This window comes from Sturnira hondurensis, unplaced genomic scaffold, assembly GCF_014824575.4.
Source record: "Sturnira hondurensis isolate 20B ecotype Veracruz unplaced genomic scaffold, ASM1482457v3 Scaffold0021143, whole genome shotgun sequence".
NCBI lineage: Eukaryota > Metazoa > Chordata > Mammalia > Chiroptera > Phyllostomidae > Sturnira > Sturnira hondurensis.
In genome coordinates this window covers 22,358,038-22,381,596 of record NW_028093774.1, presented here as the reverse complement: position 1 = coordinate 22,381,596, position 23,559 = coordinate 22,358,038, and the positions used below count along the sequence as shown (strand labels likewise).

Genomic DNA, 23,559 nt, shown 5'->3' with positions numbered 1-23,559 from the left:
ATGCATTGTTACAGCCAAGTTAATTGCCTGTGTGTGCTTCCTGTGGAAATATTGCACAAGCCACCCTGTCAGCACGAGCCCAGCATTTGCACTTGTGTTTTGATGATCCATTTGGCTTTTCAGAAAATTTGGGCCACGACCAAATCTTCCATAAAGGTCTGTGGGCTGTGACCAGAGCCCTCAGCTGTGTGCTATGTTGTTCCAATTTCACAGATTTAGTCTTGTGAGGGGAGAAAAGAAGAAAAACGGGCTGTGATTTTATGCCAGTGATTGAAATCTCTATTCTCAACTGTGGGGCATCAGAGGACCTGCATTGCCACCCACCTGCTATGTGGTCTCTAGGAAAGATCTTTGCCTTCGTACCTTAGTTTCCTCATCTGTAAAATGGGGGCAGTCTCTTCTCTCACCTTCCTCTAAGGATTTTTGAAAAGTCAGATGAGCTAGTAGCCCTGAAAATTCTTTGAATAAGTAAGAGTGCTAGATATGTGTGCATGTGTACTTACAAAACTGAATGGCTTTAGTATTCCCTGAGATCTCATAATTCCAAGCTGGGTCAAAAAATTTCTCCCAAGAAGATGCCTGCTCTTGAAAGTAGGGGACAGAGGGAGAAGGAAATGCAGAAAAGTATACAGGAGCCAAATTTGTGGGGCCTGGAGTGTCATCATCCTTGGAATATGCACTTTTCACCCTAAAGACAGTCGGAAAGCTTCGAAGACTTTGGAGTCAGATGGTGGTGGGCAGAGAGAGCTGGAGCCGAAAGACAGCCGAGTCTTGGGGCAGGTGGTTGATGGCATTGCTGGTGGGTTTTGGAGGACAGGCCGAAACCACAGGAAGCACTGGGAACCTAGGGCTTCCCTGTAGGGCCCTCCCCTCTTTCCAGAGCCTCCACCTGCTGCAGGAGGGAGAAGCTGGCTGCTGCTGTGGCCACCTCGCTTCAATTTTAAAAGTCTCTGAGTATCCAAGGATGCTGTGAGGACTGTATCACTGGGTCCATCCAACTCATTTCTCTCCCCCGCTACCCATGGCATGAACATCCATTCTCCCATTCAAGTTGGGAGACCTTGACCTGTGGGCTATGAAGTTCTATACTGAGGGAAATTGCAAAGGAAACAGAAGGCCCGATGGCTTTTTGCCACTAGGCAGAGCTTGTCTAAGAGCACACCATTCTTTACAAGCAAAAAAAAAAAAAAAACAGGCCTAAGAAAGCAAACACTTCACTGAGATTGGATTGGATTGGATTGGATTGGACTGGATTGGATTGGAAATCTGTTCATCAAATTGATTGGCAGTTGAATAGGCGGACCAATCTGGCCCATTGGCTTTGTTTCTTGAAGGTTCTCACGTAGGCTTCTCAGATAACCAAGCTCCACTATTTTTCTGACCCACAGTAGATGCTCAGATGCCCCATCCCACCCTGTGTCTGCAGTGCCTGAGCCTCTAGCGCCTCTAGATAGAAAAGTTCTTTGATGGGAGTAGGCATTTGGTCTTCTTTTCCTTTTGTAAGTCCCTACAACACTAAAGTAATGCTTTGCACATGGCTAGGCTTTTAAAATATATTTCCTTGACAGCTCAGCTCAAAATGACTCTCAGCTCTACCTATCATTAAGAGGGGGTGGGGGCAATTTGTCCCTTGGCTTTTCACTTTGAAAAATCTTGCCAAACCACCTTAGGGAGCACATACAGGCGATCAATAAATACTGGTTAAATTGAATTTCTACAGTATGCCAATTCAGCAAAATTTGGAATAACCGTAAGGTCCAGATGTTGTAGACTCTGGGAATACACAGGCACATAGGAGGGCCCCTTTCCTCAAGCAGACCTCAGTCTGTTACCAAAACTCTGCTTGGCCATCGTGTATGTGTCGAATGATCACAAAAGCAACCTCCAGTCCAAAATGAGGTCAGGGCAACACAAGAGCTGAAAATGCTCCCCCAGCTCTGTACCCACCTGGAGCAGACAAGAAACCGTTAGTCCACTGGTTTTATTATCACCTAAACTTAGATATTGAAAAACAACTTGATTAAGGAAGGCGAGGCTTCTCACATTTGCATTGTTTAAATGCCAGAGCCCAGTGGGACACATGTTTATGTTCCCCCTCATTTACCCAGAAGCCGAGGTCTTCTAGCCTGGTGACAGCTGTTCATCTTTGCCCCAGTGGTGGAGGTGGTGGCATTGTGTGCCGGTATCACAAGGCTGCACCGAGTTTCCTGATATTAATCCTTGATTGGAGGACACTTCCTGGCAGACTTCCCATGCCAGACATATTTAATAAGGAATGCCCTGGCTCTGCTTGCTCCAGAAGTTACTCATTTCACCCTGTGGGTGGTTTTATTTAGGGGAAAGGAACCTCACAGGGAGGGATGCATGTTGAAAAGAACAAATCAGTTGTTTGTGGTTGAGTTCTGTTTATCAGCACACAAACTGGTAGCTATTGGAGAGAAGGCACCAGAGAACTGAATTCTACAACATCCTTGTCCAGCCTTCAGAGCACAGAGCTTCTTGCACCAAGCCACATGACCTTGAAAAGGAAACGAAAAACACCGAAGTTAGCACCCCTGGTACCTGAATAGGTAAAAGGCAATGTGCAGAGCTGCCTTTGAAGCCACACCCTCATCTAAGGACAGAAGTTGAACAGCATCGATATACTCTGCCCTTTGGTCAGAGGCAATGCTCATTTACTCTCACACTCTCTGATGATTAGAATACTGCAGTACGTGGAAATGGACCCCCATGTCCTGCTTAGAAGGACAAAGAAATCCAAATGGGGGCTTCTCATTTAAGATCCACATGACCCTAGGATTGTCATCCAAAGCTGCATTCGTGAGGACAAGCAGCTACTGTCTGAGGCTCAAGTGCGTGTCCACGTGGCCATGGTATCCTTTCTATTGCCTCTTTTGTGTTTATTAACTAGACCCTGACTCAAGATCCAGGTCGAGTCTTGACCCCTGTGCAGTGCCACCCTCGGTCCTTCTGCAGGACCTGTGTTGAAAAGTGTTCATTTTCTTTAGGCTTCAGCTCACTGCGTTGAAGGTCTGAAGACCTTTGATGGAAGATATTCAAGAGTCTCTTGAAAAGTGGGACTCGGGGATCTTCTGGGTAAATTTCTTTGATACAGACCTGCTGCTTATGACTTCCCAAGGGCCCCAGGGAACCCTCAGAGCTTGGCCAGGTTGGGGCCTTCCTTCTGGTGTGAAAGACAAGTTGTACACACCCTGCGAGGTGAGAAACCAGAGCTTGTGTCACCCTGGGGGACCTGTCCGTCGCCATCACTGACACCAGGGTAGTGAATGGTGAGCAGTGGCTGCATCTACTACTAGGGTGATTCAGATTAGGACCCAGGGAGGGCCCTTAATGTATCTGCTGCTGACCACACACGGAGGACTTGTCTCAGCCCTGCAACACTAACTGCCCTCAACACCCCAGTTCAAGGGCAGTGAATGCACCGCGGTGCAAGGGGAGTGTGAGCTTTGGGGTCATACAGTTCAGGGCTCACATTCTAGCTCTGCCCTTGAGCAAGTCACTTAACCCTTTAGAGTTTTCCCATCTTCATCTGCGAAATGGTTTGTTTCAACCTAAGCACTGATTCAGAGCAAATGACAACAGCGACTAAAATAATACAGCTGTGCTCTGCTCCTATTCCCTCCTCCCCCAGGAGTCCTCAGACTGCGGCCTCGTCCCCAAGCCACCTCTGGCAAGGACAGCCACACCATGAAGGCCAGTGATGGTTACTACCTTACGTGGATATAGTTTCTGCTGTGCTTGCACTTGTATTTCCTCGTTGAATTTGTGTGATAGGGCTGGAAAAGGGTGGAGTCAGGACCTGAATCCAAGCTTTGGGCCACCAGCCCAGCTCCCCTTCCACTGCCCCACATAGTAACACCCCAGTCTGCTCCACAGCCTCGTCTTCCTGCAAGTCCTATGCGGGACCTGCAAGTTCCCAAAGTCCACATGTTGTTCTGGGAAGCTCAGGGATGGAGGGCAGAGATGAGGCACACACGCCTGCAAAAAAGGAAAAAAGGACACTTGAAATCACAAGTGATTCTTGTGATTTCAAAGGACACTCTTGCCAGCCAGGCAGTGCTCCAGCTACGAAGTGTCCACCCCTGGGGAATGAGATCCTAGGTGCTTTAGGAACCCGCAGCAAAGGGGAGGCATGGGGGCGTCCTTAAGCAGTTCAGCTGCTCCAGCAAGAGTGGGGCCCAAGGCCACAGGCATTTGTGTGATTACCTTCCCAAGGCTTGTGAGGGTCATTGTGTTTTATCTAAAAATAAAGGAGATTTCCAAATGAGTACTGTCCCGGCAAAACATCGGCTTGTGCCAGGTGGTGGTTCTGAGACGGCTCGCACAGCTCGCTCCCTCCGGCTCCCACGTGTGTCATGGGGCCCTACCGATGCCCGCTGTGTTCACTTGCACCTTAGTGGCCCCGGCGATCCAAGCTCCCCGTCCCAGGGCCAGGCCCAAGGAGGGAAACGAGGGGGCAGCCGAGACTGCACCCGGAGTGATGTGGTTGGAAGGTCAGTACGACTTAGAGCCTGGGAGCACGTGTCTCTCCACTGCGGAGGACCGTCCGCACCCCGCAGTGGGTGCCTCCCCGGTGTCAGGATCACAGACGTGGGCCCTGGTAGCGCTGCTTTTCATGGTCAACTCAATCATCTCTTTTTCAGGAAGAGAGAGGGAGGAAGTGGGGAGGAGGGAAGGAGGGATGAAGAAAGATACCAGGAAAAAAAAAGAAAGAAAGACAAGAAAAGAAACAAGATTTTTAAAAAAGCAAAGAGTAAACGCCTTTTCCTCTGGCTCCTCAGGAATTCTCTTGGAGGGGGCCAGCTGGTTCACCAGTGGCTCTCTTGCTCTTTGCCGACTCTGGATATACATTTCCCTTTAAGACTGGTTGTCTGCAGAGCAGGGGAAACAAACCAGAACCCCCTATAAATCAATAGAGGTCACTGCCAAGAGCTTTGTACACTTGCTGTCCCTGGCAGTGATAAACTCATTGCATTTGGGAACTGGCCAAAGACCCTGAGTCCTATCTTAATTCTCATTCCCAGAAAAACCTCAGCGCTCCATTCACCCACCCCGTTTACTGTCTTTGTGTTTCCAAGCCAAAGCTGGAGAGGAGGAAGGAACAGAGTTCCATAACTGGGTACATCAAAGGCTCCATTCCTTTGCTTGGGGGAGGACAGGAGGGCGGAGGAGTCTTGGGTCTGTAGACTGTGGGAAAGGAAGGCCCAGACCAGGGGGGCCTGGAGTCACCGCCCTGCAGGGGGCACAGGAGATCTGCAGAGGTTTCTGGATTCTGTTTTTCTCAGACCATGCCCTGCATCTGCTACTGTTGCTTTGGTTGGTTGTTCCCGCAGAGGGTAATTTGAGACTGTCCTAGTGGTGGCCAGGGGCTAGCAACAGGGCTGGCAGAGTGCGATCACCTCATGCAACCCACCTCCAACAGGTCATGTTCTCACTCTCTGCTTTCTTCCCGCACCATCGCCATCTTGGTCCTGGCTTTGCAGTTGGCCATGTGACCTGGGGAGGATGGCAGTGGTGCCCAAACTGCTCCTCGGGCCCTGACCACCGCCCCTCCCGGGGAGTAGACCACCACTGCCTGCTGCTCCCTCCTCCCTGCCCCTGGATTGTCCTTTTTGCTCTGGTTGACCAAACTATGCAGTAGCGAGGCTGCACTGTCCCACCCTCAATTTCCATTTCCATCTGCTAAGATCTTCCTACCTTGATGAGGACCCTTCTGGTTGATAGACAAGAATTCCCCACCTCTGGCAGGATAGGCCAACCCATTTACACCCATTCACAACACTTTCTACTTGTACTTATTTGTGGCCTTTAGCTCAAATATGCCCCATATTTACACAAGCAGGGTGCAACCCTAATCACGGGATGGGCCCCCTGCAAGGAGCCAAGCACAATTAAATGGTGACTAGGGCCCGAGATGACTCGGACAGCAGTAGTCAGTGACCTTCGTGCGTTGGTTGTGCCTAACAGAATCTAAGCTCTACAGCATCAGGGACCTCATCTGTCTCTTCAGGTTGTAATCAGTGCCTGACACAGCGCCTGGCACTGCGATGCTCAATAACTAGTTGCTGAATATTTTTGTGACTAAATGTGTAGGCATCTGCTTTGTCCTGCTCTTTTTTAATTAATATATTCTTTCTTTTAATGAACTACACTTTTCCTGCCCATCATGAGGCTGGAGAAATTAACTGGATTGGGGGTGGAATTCTTTGCCAAGGCCAGCAAGGTTGGCCTAGGAGAGGCTTCCTCACTGCTCTTGGGATAACGGAGTATTTTGTGAGATATACCTGGGGATTTAGATTCCTATGAGAAGTCAGAACAAGAAGCAGGGACCTGTGCCCTCGGACAGGGATGTAGAGAAGGCCCGGGCATGACCGGCAGGCCTCTCCCGGTGATTCAGGAGCCACCTGGCTATGTTGGCCAGACAGAGGTAATGCCTGAGGCAAGAATAAGGAGACAGTGAGACATTTTTATTCTGGGTTAATGTTTTTGCCTAAGATTTAAATGTTAGGACCATTTAAAGAGACAAAAAACGCAAACAAAGACCATGATGGCCCTCAGTCTGGGCTCTGAGACCATGAGGGATGGGCCAAGAGAGATGGGCTCCCCAGACTTCCTGGGAGCTGAGTGTGACCCCCACTCCCCTTCCCCACAGAGGGCAGGAATTGATCCAGTCGTAAAGCAAAACAAGTGTCGAGCCTGCAAACTTGCTGAACCTTAGACTCGGAGAAGCATTTCAGTGAACCGAGAAACAATGCAAGTTCCACTAACATTTGACCCCAGGCTGGATTCTGTTCATATATGAGATAAAAACATGTTGTTCCCTCGAGGAACCTAAAACAAGAGTGGGCTGGGTTTTTGTCTGAAATTTGCAGAAAACCACTTGGTGAGGCATGTTCTCACTAAACATATTAAATCAGAACACATCTGGACTATCAAAGTAGGCTCGGATCCAAGCCGCTATTTAATTTTGCTTGGCTCCTTGCAGTGAGCTCATTCCCATTAGTAGGGTTGCACCCTGCTTTTGTAAATATGAGGAAGAGTGAAGCTGATGCCGAAATAGGGCTGCTTATGGTCCAGCTGAAGATGGGCGGAAAGGGATTCACATGTGGCTCAGAGGTTTCTTGCTTTCTGCTTTCACTCTCTTCTGTGGTGGGGAGGGGTAGGGTCTTGGTAAGCCCTCGTCATGCCCCAGCTTCCCTGGGGTGTGCCAACAGTCTGGCCAGGTATCTCTAAAATGTACCTCCCTTCCCCCCCTCCCCTGGGAGGATTCCCCCAAAAAGAGGTCCTTCATGACCAGTCCAGTGCTCAGCTGAGCACTATTTCCTCACTGACCAGCTCCCCATTCTCCCGGGCACTGAGGCTCTTATTTAACTTCAGAGGACGAACTATGTGTGGACATCAGGGAAGACCCTTGCTCACCAGGCCAGCCTCTGCCTCACTATCCCACCTCCCTCCTCACAGGTCCTCTCTTGGAACAGCCAGGCTTCCCCATGCAGCTGAGCTGTATTCCATTTCAGCTGATGAGTAACCATTTTTTCAGTGGACAGACTCCCTCTTTTAATGAACCAGGCTTTCTCTGTCCTTCACGAAGACAGATTTTTTCAGAAAGGACCAGGAGGCAATAGGGATTAGCTGGAAGTCAAGGGTGCAATTTGTTGCCAAGGCCAGACTGTAAATACCTCCAGGAGCCCAGGAGAAGGGAAGGCCGCATGCCACAGCATCTGCCCTCCTGGATGGGAGCCTCAGGCCCGGCCTATGTGCCCACGTGCCCCATGCTTTGGTTCCCAGGGCACCCTTCCAGGATGGGATGGTGGCCTTGACATACACAGCTGACCCAATTGTATCACTGCACGAGGCGTTTTTGTTTTATTAAACTTTTTATTCTGAGATGCTGCTTGATTCACATGCAGTTGAAAGAAAGATTGCAGAGATAGACCATATGTCCAGTGTCCCCAAACGGTCACACCTGCAGGACTGTAGTGCAACGTCATGGCCATGATACTGACATTGCCACCTCCCCTGACTCTACCAGATTTCCCAATTTTACTTGTACTCGAGTATAATGTGTGTGTATTATGTTATGTAGAACTCGATCACATGTGTGAGATGTGTCCATATACCAAGCTCTTCCGCCACCACAAGAATCCTTCTTATTGTCTTCTTAACCACACTTCCCTCCCCTCTCCTTATTCTTCCATCCCTAACCTCTGGCAACCAGTAACCTGTGGTCTGTTTCTATAACTTGTCATTTGAAGAATGTTACATCAACGGAATCACACAGTACGTAGCCTTCTGGGGCCTTTTCTCTCATCATAATTCCCTAAGATCCACTCAAGTGGTTGGGTACATCAATAGTTTGTCCCTTCTTAGTGCTGTGCCTGTGGTTTAGTTATGAAATAACTAACTTTGCCCCAACTTGGCACCAAGGACATGACCCTCAAATATCTTTTATTCTAGGAGATAAGATACGTTTTGTTTGGTGTTTCTGCGTGGGACAGAACAAAACAAAAACATGGTGTAGGTTTTTCTAGGTACACGCAAGCATCCCTCGGTCTGTTGGTTTCTTTCCTAAAACAGCGGCTGGCTGGGCGGTGATTCCCCTTTAGCGCCAGCTGACCGTCCCGTCTTGTGTCTCCCGCCCCCTCCCTCCCCAGGAGCACATCTACAAGCTGATGAAGAGTGACAGCTACGCCCGCTTCCTCCGGTCCAACGCTTACCAGGACCTGCTGCTGGCCAGGAAGAAGGTACCTTTGGGACGGGCAGGCTTGCCTTTCATAGCACTGTTGATCCTCGCCTGCTGCTTGCTGCTGGTGTGAAACGAGGATATCTTCCCTCGGGTTTTATTTACTTTCTCTCTCCTCCTCTCCCTCCTCTATCTGCCCCCACTCCAGTGGGAGACAGTTAGGACTGTCACCACGCCGAGGTCCTCGGTGTGGCATCCTCTCTCCATGTGCTCGTTACCTCCATCTGCGTGTTCCACCCAGAGGGGAGTGTGACCAAACACTAAGGCCCCAGTGGCTCAGTCAGGAGTCGCCAGGGCAACCAGTGAGTCCCTGGGGAAATGAGCCCCTCATTGCCAAGTCCAACCCTCACCCCACAGATTGTCTCTCCCTGACCAGCTCAGAGACGAGAATGATGCAAGGATTGGGGTGGCCCCCTCGTTGGACAGAAAACCTTATAGTCCCTGCTCCCTCAGGCTGTTCTGTCCTTGACACCCACTCCCTCTCCCTTGCCCACCCCACAGTATTTGTGTTCTCCTTCAATTAAGAAGTCACCGCACCCTAGCTCCTTCCCCTCCTCTACTAGCCCTTGGCACCTGGATTTGGGGGCCCAGGGCCCTTCCGCATGCAGGTGGTGAGGGGCGACTAACGCAGGGGTGGCAGCTGGGTCCCTGGGAGGAGGGAAGGACCAGCTGGGAGGGTCGTGGGGACTGGGAAAGGGCAGGCAGGAGAGATGGTCCACGGTTCCAGTGTGCCTGCAAACCCTCTGCACTTTCCAGATCTGGTCTGAGGCCCACATGTGCCTAAGTGTGTCTCTCCTTGCACCCAATTCCATGACTTCCTGCCATACCACTCAAGAAACATAAGCCTCTTCATCCTCTCTTCTCCCCGCCCGGCCTTCCATCACTAGGCCCCAAGCATGTAACTGTCCATCAACACCCTCTCTGTTGGGCTGCCTCTCAGCCATGCAGCCTTCTCTCTCTGTGTACTGTCCACCTCGTGTGCCAGGACCCTGTCTGCGTATCTGGTTGGTAGCACGTAACGCCAGAGTCTCAAGGAGCATTTACAGTCTGCTCTCCTACTCTTGGGGAGCCCCGAGGACACCCCTGGTAGTTTGAAAAGCAGTAGAGGGCTTCTGGAGTACCCAGATGGTCAGAAACGCAGCTTTCTTGGTTGCCTGTACCCCCTTTCATCAGGTGTCATTTCTTTGATGGAAAATGGGAGTCTTGGCCTCTTGCCAGTTCTCTTGCCAGAGGATGGAGGTGGAGAAGCTCTGATGGAGGGAGCTGACACCCCCACAAATGTCTCTGATGCCCACTTTTTTAAGGAAGGTTATGGAGACTTTTGGTATCTCCAGCCCAAATCTCATGGGAGAACGTCAAAGTAAGTGTTTCTAATTTTTTGTGGCTCCAGACCCTGAACTGATCCCAATTTGGGGAATTTCGAAGATTCTAGCTGTCTGACTGACCTGGGCCTGTCTACACACCCAGAAGAAGCCAGAGGCCATGTGGTCTCCCTGTGGGTTTGAGCACCAAGAGAAAAGGCAGCCCAGCTCAGGGGGTGGGGCTGACACACCGGTGCCCCCAGGTCCTCCCATAAGAGGATAGAAATCTTCATAGGTTCCAATGGGGCTATCAGAGGTCACTTCAACAAAGAAGGAACTCATGGTCTCCCTGTGAAATGTTACAAATGAAATTCGTTAGAATTATCCTCCCAGCCCCCAAATTAAGGGGTGTTCTTGTGACAGAAAGCCCTGGAAGATGCCAGCAGTTGTTTCCAAAACCGGGGGCAAAACCCACCTTTCCCCCCATTTCTCCCTGCGAGCCTCCAGGTGTGGACTGGATTTGTAACTCAGCACTTGCAGGTAGGCCTAGAGCATCTTGTGACTTCAGGGATGGGCTCACCATGTGATACGAATATCCAGGTCATTAGAGGTATGTGCGAGTCACAACCTTCTGCTGAGAGAGGGGATATGAATGGGCCTCACTTTTCTGCTGAGCAAGGCCCCTGGCGGGTCTGGGGACACAGCTTTCTGATCCTCATCCCTGACTCACCTTCTGTGCTAGTATCTCCAACAAAAAAGTTAGTCACTGTGACGTGCCACGTTCCCAAGGGGCAAGTGAGCTGAGTCTTGACGGCTCCTCCAGGACAATGTAGTACCAGTGACAGTGATTATCCAGGGCAGCTCAGAGGGGCTGTGCGAGACAGAGGAACTTGACTGAGTCAGTGCTGATGGCTCCCCTCTGTGAGCTGCAAATCAGTAGCCAGAGCACAAGAATGGTAGGCACAGAATGCTAGCTGCAGGGCCTGGCACCAGCCTGCCTCGAGCCAGGCACCTGCCCCCCACCCAGGCTGCCTGCGGTGTTGAAGCTGAGTTCTGCCATCCCCAGAGTGGAGACGTGGTGTGGTTCTCAGGGCCCTGCGTGGATCCTTTGGCCCCTCGTGCAATGAGAGAGACGAGCCTGGCTCTACAGGGCCGAGTAGTTTATGTTGTGTTTCCTTCTGCAATGTCTTGTCTTTGGGCGGCCAGCTGAGGGGAAGGGGGCATGACTGCCAAGGGCTCCCTCTGATCTGTCCATGGACAGGGGGCCACCCTTTGCCTGCCCCCTCTGCTACCAGAACATCCTGCCCACCCACAGACACCTGGCTGCTTCTTTAGCTCCCTGTTTTCCATTATTTGCCCTGTGTGTGTGTGTATCTGTGGTGAGTGTATATTCTCTCCAAATTTCCCAGCCTTAGGCTCAAAGCCCTGGGACAGGGCTCTAGAATAAAAGAGCAGGTATTGGGAATGTAATTTCCACCCCCAAGGTCCTTGAAGAAGAAGGAAACCTGGGAAGAGGGTCAGTGGCACATCACACCCTCTCATCCTGGGTGGTGGTGAGCAGCTGACCCAGGGAGTGGGTCTCCCAAGGGCCCACTCCCAAGGGCTGTGACTCCCAAGGGCTGTGACTCCCAAGGGCACTCCCTCCTGTTGCCGCTTCCGGGGGCCCCTCAGCCAAGAGTTCCCAGGAAGGTTCCTAAACCTCCTGCAGTCTGCCCTGAGTAAACCTTGCAAGGGGTCACCTGCCTGGGTACTGAGAGAGCATTTTCTTTCCAGAACATTCTTTCTGAAGCCCAAGACCCTTTGAAAAAAAAAACATGGGTAGACTTTCCTTACTCTAAGGATGCAGAATGAGAGCCATCAGGGGGCCATTAGCGAGTTACAGAAATTAGTAAACTTTCCAACAGCATCTGGGTAGAAAAATCTGAGATAGTTATGACCTTCAGCCACTTCTTGAATTCCCCCACACACCTGCAGGTCCTAAGAGTTAATCTGCTCTGTGTCCCCACTGGGGGTCCTCAGGTGGCTGCCTGTGGTCTCGGGGACCAGAGGCTCCCTGTGCACAGCCACCAGGGGCCCCTGCCCACGGGCAGTGCTGACAGGAAGCCCTGAGCAGACAGCTCAGGGTGCTGACCGGGCTGTGCGGAGCTAATTCGGCTCCTACTAGGATCCCTGAGGAAAATGAATGCCCTCCCACCCCCAGAAGCACACACCCCTCTCCTCACTGCTCTGAGGAGGAAGCACCATTTCCTGTGGGCTCCTTTTTTCCTGTCTCTCCCACTGACCCTCGCATACAGCTCTGGCTGCTTCTCTTTTCCCGTTTTTTGCACCCCATTTTGCTTCTTTGTTCATTAGCTGCCACTGTGCTGTTTGGAAACCACGTATAAGCTGAAGATTTTTTTTTCTGTATTTTTCTCCCTACCTCTTTTTTGTTTGTTTTTCCTAAAGCCAGAAAGTGAGCAAGGTCGTAGAACTTCCTTAGAAAAGTTCACTCGCAGTGTGGTAAGTTCAGCTGGTTTCGTTCCCTCACATTTCTTTTGTTTTTCTCGTTTTCTCAGTTCTCCTTTGTTGTCATTTCCTTTGGGGTGGGAGGGAGCCCAGTGCTTTCCCCCTTCAACATATCCCCTTTTTTTTTTTTTTGCAAGTGTCTGCAGCTTCACTTCTAGGGATGGATCTGCAAAAGACCAGGCGGCTCCCTCTGCAGAAGGCGCACACACGACTGCCCAGCCTCAAGCTACACATTTGACCTTCAGGTCTGAGTCCGGGGGCTGCGCAGTCTGTGCATCTTCTGCAGTGGCCCAGGGAGAAGGCCATTGAACTGTCTCATGAAATAAATTGGCTCAGAACCATAGCACATCTAAAAAATATATTCCAAATTTCCTTCTGTGAACTCTGGCAGTCACATGGGAGCGGGTCGCAAGCTGATGCTGCGGTGTAGGCGGCTTTTGTGTGTGCAGGAGGCGGCCATGCTGCATGGGTTTTGGCGATGTGATCTAGCTGGAGTGTGTTAGTGGCCTCTGCATGAGTCACAGCCCTCGTCAGCCTCATTTGCATAGTGTGACAGGGAGAGGAGGACAGGTAGCCCTGGGTGGAGTGAGAAGCCAATCCCTGCGCTGTCCCTGTGCTCCCAAGAGCTAGGCCTTGAGGAAGTCACAATAGGTCACAGGTTCACTGTTCCTGTAGGGAAATGGCCTGCCCTGCGCACAGTCGGTTTAGATGGACTAGACACCGGCGCAGTGGCACATAGGCAACCCCACGGTGACAGGTGAGAGTGTTGAATGAACAGGAATGGGTCTTCCCCGTGGTGCACGGCAGAGATTCTGTGTTGTGGCCTGTAGAACAGCAGAGGCCCATCTCCCCTTTCCATGCCATCTCGGGCTTTGTGCACAGGAAGTATTCAGTCCCGCTCATTCACTGACTTGTCAAAAACAAGCTGCTGAGTTCAGGGCCGCAGCCTGCACTATGAATATTAAACCGGAGGGAATCAATGTGGCAGCCAGGAGCAGGGAGCCCACAAATGGAACTGGCCACACTTCTCTTCTTAAAGGCAGAAACCCACTGATGCCTACTTGCCTTCCTGCCCCACCCCACCCTCAGCCCCGCCGCCCACCACCCACTGGAGAGGAAAGCCCTTGTAAAACCTAACTACTGTGTGATTACTATCTTCATTTATTTTAATATAAAATCTAAGACTTCCAGGGTGAAAGCAACCTAGTTGTTTACTTACCATAGCTACATGCATTTTAACTGAATTTAAACATTATTTTGAATTTGCTAGATGTAAACATCATAGTGGCCCTAGTGGGTGGCAGTTAAAACACGGGTGCTCATCTTTTCTCTTCTGTGGTCTCCTCTCTCTATGGTCTTTCCTCCTGAGAAGTCCGAACTTGGCAGAATGCACGGCCTGCTGGTCCGGTATCTGTCTGTATGGCCAGTGTGCCAAGGCCATGTGCCTTCACACCCCAAAAAGATGCCACAGGCTGTCAAAGGGAAGTCCCTGAACTCCCACTGGGCTGATAGAGAATGGTCAGAATCCACTCCTCTCTGTCTCTTTTGAAGCCTGGATGTGTGGGCGGAGAATGTCTAGGGATTTTACTGACAAGCTCAGAGTGTGCTGTGCAGCAACTTGGACTGTTAGTGCAAACTGGGAAAGCAGACCCCCCAGGGTGTGAGAGAAGAAGACGGGTACTCAGACGAGACATGCAAACCCCTCCAGGCTGCTTCTCATGAGGAGTCAGGAACGGCGAGAATGACCTTGATGGAGCTCTGTGAAGAGCATTTATGGATATCCCTTCATCCCAGAAGTGGCGTCGGTTCGGTGCTTCTCCAAGGTCTGTTAACAAAGCATTTGGAACGAGAAAGCACCAGATACCTTCCCAGCGTCTGAAGTGTGCACCTGGGAGAATTTACAGAGACGTTTTCAGGGCCAGCTGAAGGAGAAGAATCTCGCAAGCTCCCAAAATGTTTAGTGTCTAGATGATAAAAGGCCTGAGCTTCAAAAAAAAATACCCTAAATTCCCTGCTCTCCTTTTATGAAGATTCTAGTGGGTGGTACAGTCTGATGTGTTAGTCCCAGTGGTGGAAATGGAGATGGATTTGCACTGATCCATTTTTCTCCTTGTGCTCTTGGGATGACACCTCATCCCACAACAGGTGGCTGAGTTCAAGGCAACAGTCCATGGCCGCAGAGAATGGCCCCTCTTGGGGTATTTGAGGCTGGATCCCAAGAACCTGTCTCAACAGCCCAGGGTTCTAATCAAACGGAATGAATGAGCCAACCAATAGGTCTTGCAATTTGATAGCCATTTTCTAGATATAATATACATAAAGTGCTTGATTTCTATTAAAGAAGTTCTACACGAATATTTCATCTGCTACCTACTGTGAACTATAGAACTCCATGAAAGGTTAGTTCAATAGCATTCTCATGGTGCTGGGAAAGATGTGTAAAAAGACCGTCTAGTCATGGGGCTGATAATGGAAACATGAAGGAGCAAAGCTGGGCAGCTCCTGGATCAAGGATGGGAGACCAGCTGCTATTTAGGACTAATGGGTGGCAAGAAATGTTGACCTGGACGGTTGGTTAGCTCGGTCAGCTCGCTTCTTATTGGGCCTGAATCTGAATCCAAAATTTCTCCACACCAATGTCCTTTCTTTTCTTGGTAAAGGAGGAACATGTGCAGAAAGCAGATTGTTCTTTCCAAGTCTCAGGTGTATCACGAATGGAGGGATTACCTGATGAAGGTGACAAACGCCCCCTTTTACATGAGACCCTGGAGAGTTGTTCAGTGCAGTTCACGGAAGTGCTGGGGCCATGCTCACTTGGGGGCAGAAGGGGCCTCGCAGCACCCCAAAGAGGCAGTGTTGTGTGCGCTGCTCCATCCGACAGAAGATTCCTCAGAGCCACCCAGAACCTGAACATACAGAGCAATTGTCTGGGGAAGTGCTGTGCCGGGCACCGTGGGGTGGAGACACGGAGGCTGCATAAAGCACTGCTTATTCGATGGAGAAGGCCCAGGTTCAGAACCAAATGTACCTGAAAGTTGTGGCATGGCACGACTAGCCCGAATCTCACCTTGATCGAAGTCAGAAAACAGGACTCCTTCTGATGGGCCCAGCCCTCTGGATGCACAGCCGGCCGAGCAAAGCACAGGCTGGATTTCAGACACTACTTGACCCTCAGCTGCACTTGTACAATGAATGACTCACACCACTGTACCTGGTGGCCCTGGCCTGAGGAACCCCAGTCTCTGGAAGAGCTATAACCCATAGCAGCTTCTCAAAAGGGGCCCCACACATGGCCTCTAGACAGTTGAATGGAGCCCGTCTCTCCCTGGCCTTGTCCACCGAGAAGCTTCCTTTCCTGGCGGCTATAAAACATGATAGCCAAAACTCTGTCAAGTGTGGCTCAGTTGGTTGGAGTGTCATCCCGTAACTGAAAGGTTGTGAGTTTGATTCCTGGTCAGGGCACATGTCTAGGTAGTGGGTTCAATCCCCAGCCCAGGCATCAATTCCTGGGCCAGGCGCATACAAGAGGCAACCCGCATTGATGTTTCTCTCCTTTCTCCACTCCCTCTCTCTCTCTAAAAGAATGAAAACATGTCCTCTGGTGAGGATAAAAAAAGCAAACACACGTGAAAGCCACAGTAGGAAAGAAACAGCTGGCCCACCATTGTCGGTTGCCTTTGCATCCCCTGCCTTCTCTTCTTCAGGTGCTCAGGTGGGAAGTCCCAGGCATTACTGACGGAATGGGGGAGGAGGAAGCCTCTCAAACTAGAGACCACTTCCTACCACCCAGTGCCGACCAGCCTGCCGGTCTCTGCCATCTTTCTGACTCAGCGGTTGGCAGGCGAGGGTGGGAGGGTGGCCAGAGCTGCAAGGCTTGCCCTCCCCCGGCCTCTCTTGGGCATGCTCATTACTTCAGGGTCTACCAGAGTGAGGAGGGCCTCACCAGGAGCAGACTCTGACACAGGGGACCAGGGAGACGCATGGGAGGGGGCGAAAGGAAGCAATGGGCCTTTAGCCAAGACTCAACAGCAGTAATTACATTGTCCCTTTTGGGATGGTGGCCAAAGTCATCCAGTGAGAACTCCAGCCTGGGGAGAAGAAGCTGGAGAAAGTCCCCTGCCCCTTGTGTACAGTTTCACGGAGGGGCGGCACTTAAATTAGAAGTGGCAACTCCAAGTGACGCTGGCATTAGCCCCCCTGGACACTTTGTATGGGGACTCGGTTAGACCTTCAGCTGCCCTCTTGAGAGCCTCGGTCAGCTGTAGCCTGGGGCTCCCAACATGGGAAATGGGGTAATTGGCACCTGAGCCAGCACCACGGGGGCCACAGAGGAGAGTGGAGATCTGGACCAGGGCCTGGTGTGTTTCTCCCCCACCTAAGGAAACATCACGGTTGAGCTTTGTCAAGGTGTTCCTTGGAATTGAAACAGCAAGGGTCAGGGGCATGTGCTGAGTGGTATCTCTGCGACTGGCGTTTCTGTTCTGCCTGCCAAGAGCGTGGCAGGAAAATCAGATGGAGGCCAGGAAGCCAGCTGTCACCCACCCCCACCCCCTCCCTACCAACCCTCCCTCTCCCTTTCCTCCCTCCCCAGCTAGAAGACAAGGAAGATACAGTGAGAGCCAAAAAAGCCAGCAGCTCATCCCCTCCCCCTACTTCCAGGTAGCTCTGCAAGAAGACCCCCCCTGCTCCCAGCAGGTGGGGCAGAGAGCAGACACCCAGGGTGGTGTCTGGTAGCCAGCCTGGCATTAGCGGCTGCTTCCCAGAGGAGGTTGCTTCCAGGCCCCCTCAGCCAGTCGTGGGGAGCAGTTCTGCAGTCTGGTGGAATGAGCTCTTAAATACCTAGACCCAGCAGGGTCCCCTGAGGGCTCCGACCTCAGCTGAAAAAATACTTGCCAGCCTTCAGTGAGGGAAAATTGGCTACAAATCTTTACAGGGTTGGTTTTTATTGCAAGCAGGCCTTGGGCCCCTTTGGGACCGCCGGGTCATGGACTAGACTGCCAGCACCTCACGCATCAGAGACCTGAGATCCAGTAGTAGTGAACCCCCAGTCTGCCTAGAGATGGAGGTGGACTTCATGGCAGGATTTGGGAGGGAAAACATGGAAATCGTCCTCTGTGGGGCAGCGAGGACTTTCCCTGGGATTCTGAAACTACTCAAGAGCCCCAGGCAGGGTGTGTCTTGCGTCCAGCATTAACCTGCTAGCTGTGGGGCCTCAGGCTAGTCCCTAGCCCTCTAGGGACTAGCTAGCACTGGTTTTCTCCTTTGTACAATGGCTCGGACTGGGTAGTCTCCATGGACTTTACCAGCTGGTAGTATCTACAGGCCTGTGCTTCTCTCAATCCTGAGATTTCTGAGCTAAGCATTCTCAGGATGAGAGAGGAGATGCCTTCCTGCCCGGGAAGTGGCTGCCAGCCCTTGGGGCTGAGAAATAAGCCATGGAGAGAATTGTGTGGGATGTGGACTTAAACGTTTTTGACAAGGATCCGAGGCTGAAGCACCAGAACTAAGAGTACCTGGGGCTACCTAAACCACAGGCTGCTCCCTGCATTGCCTGGGGATCCCTCCTATGCTAGGACCCCAGGAGGGCAACTTTGTCACTTCCGCAACCCCCTCCGCCTGGCGTGTCAGGAGCTGGGGGTGAAGTCAGCTGGGCAGAGAAGTGGACTCCAGTGTGGGGCGTGGAAAGGAGTGGCATGCGAGTGTGTGGGGACCTCAGCATCACGCTGCTGCTCACCTGCCTCCCCACTTTCGGGTCCCCTAGAGAACTCGGGGCCAGCCTGTCACTGTTCCTCTCTCAGAACTGGGCAAAAAGAGGTTAAAGAGCCTGTGGTGGGTTGAGTCTCCTCCGGTCTCTATCCCTCCCTCTTCATCTTGGCTCCAAGTAAAGTTTGAAAAAGCATCTTCAATATTACAATTTTTCAGCTGAGAAATGAAAATGTCTATTTTTTATAAACTGTAAAATGGAAGATGACCGAAGCAGCTTGGCTGGTAGCATAGAGAGAAAAGGAAATGATGGAGTGATTCAACATGGCGGGGGGTGGGGCTTCCTTCCGAAACTCTGGGGAGGAGTGAGGTTTTTATTTGTCAAAAGGGGTCAGAGATTGTTCCTTTTGAGTAATTCGGCCCTAGGACCTGCCACTTTTTGGGAAAAGGACCGACTCCCCCCCTACCAACCCCCTGCCAGCGGTTGCAATTGATGGTTCAACCTGTCAGCCAAAAGTGGTCAAAAGCATCCTCCCTGTGGAGTGCCACTTAGAGGAAAAAAACACAGTGATGACCCAGCCCTTCACACATGGGGACACTTGGGATGGGCAAGGCTCTGCCAGACTGCTCCCTGCCTCCCCTCCCCCACCCAGGCCCTCTCCTGCCTCCCGACCCCAATGTGCCGAGCAGTCAAGTGAAAACCAAAGTCCTTGGAGGCAGAAAGGCACAGCTGTGTGTTTACAGCCACTGATTTGGATCCAAATCGCATCCCCTGCCAGTCTCCGCACGGCAGGCTGGGGGCAAACTGTGTGCATGTGCCAGGCAGGAATCTATTTCGGGAGGTGACCTGCAGCCCTTTGCCATCCGGAGCCTGCCTCCCATCCCCCACGCAGGAAAGACAGCCTTCTAGAAGGAGTTCTCACTTCAGAAGGTGCTTATGGGGTTGTGGGATTTCAGCCGGCTCCTTGTCACTCGTCCAGTCAGACTTCCGACAGCTCTGGGCTCTCATCTGTCCAGTGAGAAGGCGGAGAGTGAAGGTGACCGCGGAGCCTTCAGCAGGATGGACAGTAGGAAGTTCGGACCACTCAGCGGGCAGGACACCCACTTCTGCAGAGGACAGAAGCCGCCTCTGTGATGCCAAGGGGACAGCAGCACCAGCCAAGGGGCAGGAGAGAGAAACCACCAGGCATTAGGCAGGAATCTAGGAAGGGGACAAAGCTGCCAGAGTCAAAGTCAGGGAGAAGAGACCCAGCTCTTCCTTTGTCCAGGCTGGAAAGTTAGAAGTCAGAGAGCTCAAGGTCAAAGGACTTCAAAGGCTGAGAACTGAGACCGCCACAGCATCCTCCCCACAATGAGCTCCTGGTGAAACCACTTGGAGTCTTCCCCTTGGTAGGCAGCACAGGAGAATCTGGCTGTAAGGGGTTTGGGAAGATGGCCTGGAAGGAGGGTGGGTGCAAATCCGTAGGTAGGAACAACCTGCAAATGTTGCTATGAGGCAGAGTGGTAAAGGGACCACGACAAGAGCTCAGAGAGTGGGATTTCCAGTTTAGTGACGTTCCCGAAGGCCATGAGAGAAAGGCCCTTCAGTGTGTCTTCCGAGGTTCCTTAATGGATAGGAAGGTGGGCAGGGTTGGGCGTGTGTGGTCACCCCTGCAGGGGCAGGGGTGAATGGCAGCGGTTCTTCCATGGCCCCTGGTCTCGGTCCAGTCATTCCGTCCCGAGCAACGGCGCCACTGCCCCAAACAGGAATGGGCCTCGTTGGTGTCACATTTGGCAGGAACGTCCCACAGGGTCCTATCAGCTTACCGCACAAGGATGACTATCGTAACGACACCCTCTGCTCCAGGGAATACTTCTCTCTGACCCGATATTAGTGCAGTTAGGTCGAAACTGATGTCCACGCCTGCCCCCTGCCCCTCCCCTTTGCTCCCTCTACATTTGCCATAATTAGGTAAAACAATATATCCACAGTGTCTTAATGGCTGGTAGGAGGGCAGGGTCATAGCCGTATGTCAATGGGAAAGACAGTTTCTGGTTGGGGCCACAAGGGTCCAGCCCCAGCCCTGTCCGGTCCAACATCCCTTGTGAGGCCTGGGGCGAAAGGACGGGCACGCCCATCATATTCAAAGGCCCAGACCTGAAAGGTGTTGCTCACTTGGTAGATAATGAAACTGTATTTGAAAAGTATTCCCTTTGGGTGGGATGATGGGCTAAACACAGCTGGATAAAAGTGAACCAGATAAATTTTATGTTAAAAAAAACTCAGTCTCACAACTACAGGATGGCATTTGAACCCTTCACTGTCGTTCAAGTTTCTGGGGTTGCAGTCAACTACGAGCTTAATAGAAGCAAAAGCAGGATGTGATCATTTTTTTTAAAAAAGCAACATTAGGCTGCAGTAACAAAGGTGCCATGGGTGGAAGACAGAGGGGCGTGGCACTGCTTTCTGTGTTGTTCTGGGCCACGTTGAGTCTCGGTGCTAAGCCCCCACATTTTATCAGGAACTTGAACAGTCTAGAGAAAATTCGGAAGGCATAACTGGGGCAGCTGGAAGCCGAGTCAGCTGAGAGTGAAGTAGATACAGACGTTGTACTCCTAAGGAGACTCGATAACCCTCATGAGGTATACTTGTTTGTCTTCCAGAGTGAGTGGACATTTCTGGATTGTTCCAGAAATTGTTCTCGATTGTTCTAGAACAAATGCGGAGAAGATGTGGGAAGCATAGTCTAACAGCAGTAACTTCCCAGCAGTGGAATATGTCACCTCAAGGAACAGGGCGCCCCTTGGAAACGCTCGGGAGCTGAGTGACGGAGGCTATTGTAGGGTAGTTTCCTGCACTGGGTCCCATCATCTCTTCCAACTGGAATCCTCTGATGCATTCAGTATCTGTTCAATGGATCCCGCTGCAATTTGTTCCGTGGTTTATAAATGAGCTGTGGGAAAGAAGGATGGGTCGTGTGGGGGGGATTTGCTGAGGCTGGGGGAGAGGGATCTAAGAGTCAGATTAGACACTCACTGCCTTGAGGGTGAAAAAGCTGGATGATGACACACTCAAAGCCAGGAAAACTGTCAAGGAGCAGAATTACTGCCTTCACGTGTCATTCTTCCCTTTTGGAGGTTTCTAGTGTTTTCCCTTTTTTTTTTAAACCAATTGCTGCTGCAGCAGCTGAGCTCTGACAGCGGGGCTCCCCGCCCCCCAGCGCCTAAAGGGAGGTCAGCGAGCCGAGGAGCAGGGAGCAGAGGCACCTGCTGGCACAGGGAGGCCGAGCCCCGCCAGGGTGGTCATGGGCACGGGCGCCCTGGCCCTGCATTGGAAAAAGCTCGGCCTGTCATTATTCTCATGCAGAAAAGGTGTTTTGTTGAAAGCAGAAAAGATGGCTAAGCCAGCTGCAGACTTCAGGTCGTCAAGTTGCCACCCAAAGCATCTCTCCTGGCCAGGAGCAGAACATGCCCCCAGAGGCCTTAGGCAGAAGTGGGAGGGGGAGCAACTGTCCTCCTGGGCCCCTCCTCCTGGGCCCCGCCTCCTGGGCCCCGCCTCCTGGGCCCCGCCTCCTGGGCCCCGCCTCCCGGGCCCTGCCTTGAGGACTCGCCTTCAACCCAACTCAGGGCAGAAGTGCTCTCCAGACTCACGCTCTTACCAGCTGTCCTGAGGATCAACGCGATTCAAAACTCTCTCCTCTCTCCAGGGCTTCTCCAGGGCTGCTTTCAGCTCATCGTGGGATTGTATAATTATGGCGATTATAGCTTACGGCCTTTTTCCTCTCCTCATCTTTTGCTTTCAAATTCTTTGAGGCCTCTCATTAAACATGGTGATCCCAGTAAAGTCAGTGAAGTTTTAGTAAGACATTTTTTTAAGATAAAGAAAACCCAGAGTTTATTATTACTGCATTTTCTCAAACACTCCTTTAAAATTCTGTCAGGCATGACTGGTTCCTGGACGTAAGAGGTAGGGGCGAGAAGTTCGGGCATCCGGGGGATGCTCATACTTTTTCACAGCGTTGGAGAACCTTTTCACCCTCCCCTGACCTTTCTCATTGGCACCAAAAGCACGGTGCCTCTGAACCCCCATGCCCAGTGGGAAAAGACAGACCATCAAGCGAGGATGGAGGCCAGGCCTTTCCATCACTGCAGGTTTGGTTGGGAGATGGAGATGGAGCAGCCGGTGAAAAACTCAGCCCAACCTTGTAAGCAGCAGCAGAACCAGTGGGGAGGTGCTGGGGGGAGGTTTCCTTGGTAATGAACGCACAGCTGCAGAGCCTGTCATTTGCAAGCCCTTAATCACAGCTTTCCTGATCACCAGGAAGAGGTGCAGGTGGGGTGATGGCCACCGGAGAGCCCCCAACCTGCCCTTCAGCTGCTTCGCTCAGGTTTGGTGTCAGGATCCCCTTCTTTTCCATCTCGCCCAGGACCCCACGGTGATGCAGGGCGAGGTGGAGAGGTGTGTCTTGGCCCAGCAGGAGTCTATTTAGAGAGGCTCCAATTGGTGGCCTTGGCTGCCTGGCGTGAGCCACCCAGACTTCCCTAAATCTGTCAGTAGCCAGCCACGTGGGGTATGACTGAGCACCATCAACCAGCCAGGGTTAAATTTAGTCAAAAACCTGGCAGCAACCTTTTCCCCCAGCGGCATTCTCATCCCCTACTGAAGATGACCTCCCGGCTTTGCCCACTGCAAGCAGCGTCCCTTTCTCGCCCACTGGAGTGTAGCGCAGCGAGCTAGTTAGACAGGCGACCCCAGTTGAAAACTATTTCTCCACCTGGCATTGGAGCAAGGCCGTGGCAAGTTGCTCACTTGCCCGGTGGGTATAATGAAGCGTGCTGCACCGAGTGACGTTGGCATTAACCGAGGGCATGGCAGCAGTGGCGTCCACGTCTTCGGGGCTCATCGTCTTATGCTGTGGGGGTCTGCATCGTGCTGGACACTGCCCGAGGGGAACTTGGGCTCTACTCCAGCTCTGCCACTTGTCTGGGTGACTTCAGCGGCTCAATCGTCTCTGCTAAGGGTAGAGGGGGACATACATAAGGTGCTTAGCACTGTGTTTGTAGTGTGTGTGCTCCAGCATAGTTCTTCCTATTATTTTTGTTATTATGGTTATCTGCGGCCCATGCTTAGCTCTTATTACCTTATTTAATTCCCAACAGTATTCTGCAAGGTAGGTATCGTTAGATTTACTTGGTAGTTGAGGATGGGTAGGTGGGTATCTCGTATATGACAATGTGCACAAAGCACATTTGTTTATCACAGTGAAGTGCTCAGTGACCTAGTCAATAAATCCTGGCTATTATTTT

General features: G+C 51.6%; 1 protein-coding gene across 5 annotated transcripts in view; it reads left to right on the top strand.

Moving 5' to 3' along the window:
* The window catches only part of RGS6 (regulator of G protein signaling 6), a 478,446-nt gene that overhangs the window by 445,098 nt on the left and 9,789 nt on the right, over positions 1–23,559 (top strand). For 3 of the 5 annotated variants that reach the window (XM_037031645.1, XM_037031642.1, XM_037031641.1), the window contains exons 16-17: positions 8,676–8,765; positions 12,511–12,564. In XM_037031645.1, coding sequence (XP_036887540.1) covers positions 8,676–8,765; positions 12,511–12,564 — 144 coding nt within the window. Of the gene's footprint in view, positions 1–8,675; positions 8,766–12,510; positions 12,565–12,707; positions 15,499–23,559 lie in introns of those variants that run through there. The other 2 variants (XM_037031643.1, XM_037031644.1) reach the window with 2 other exon arrangements.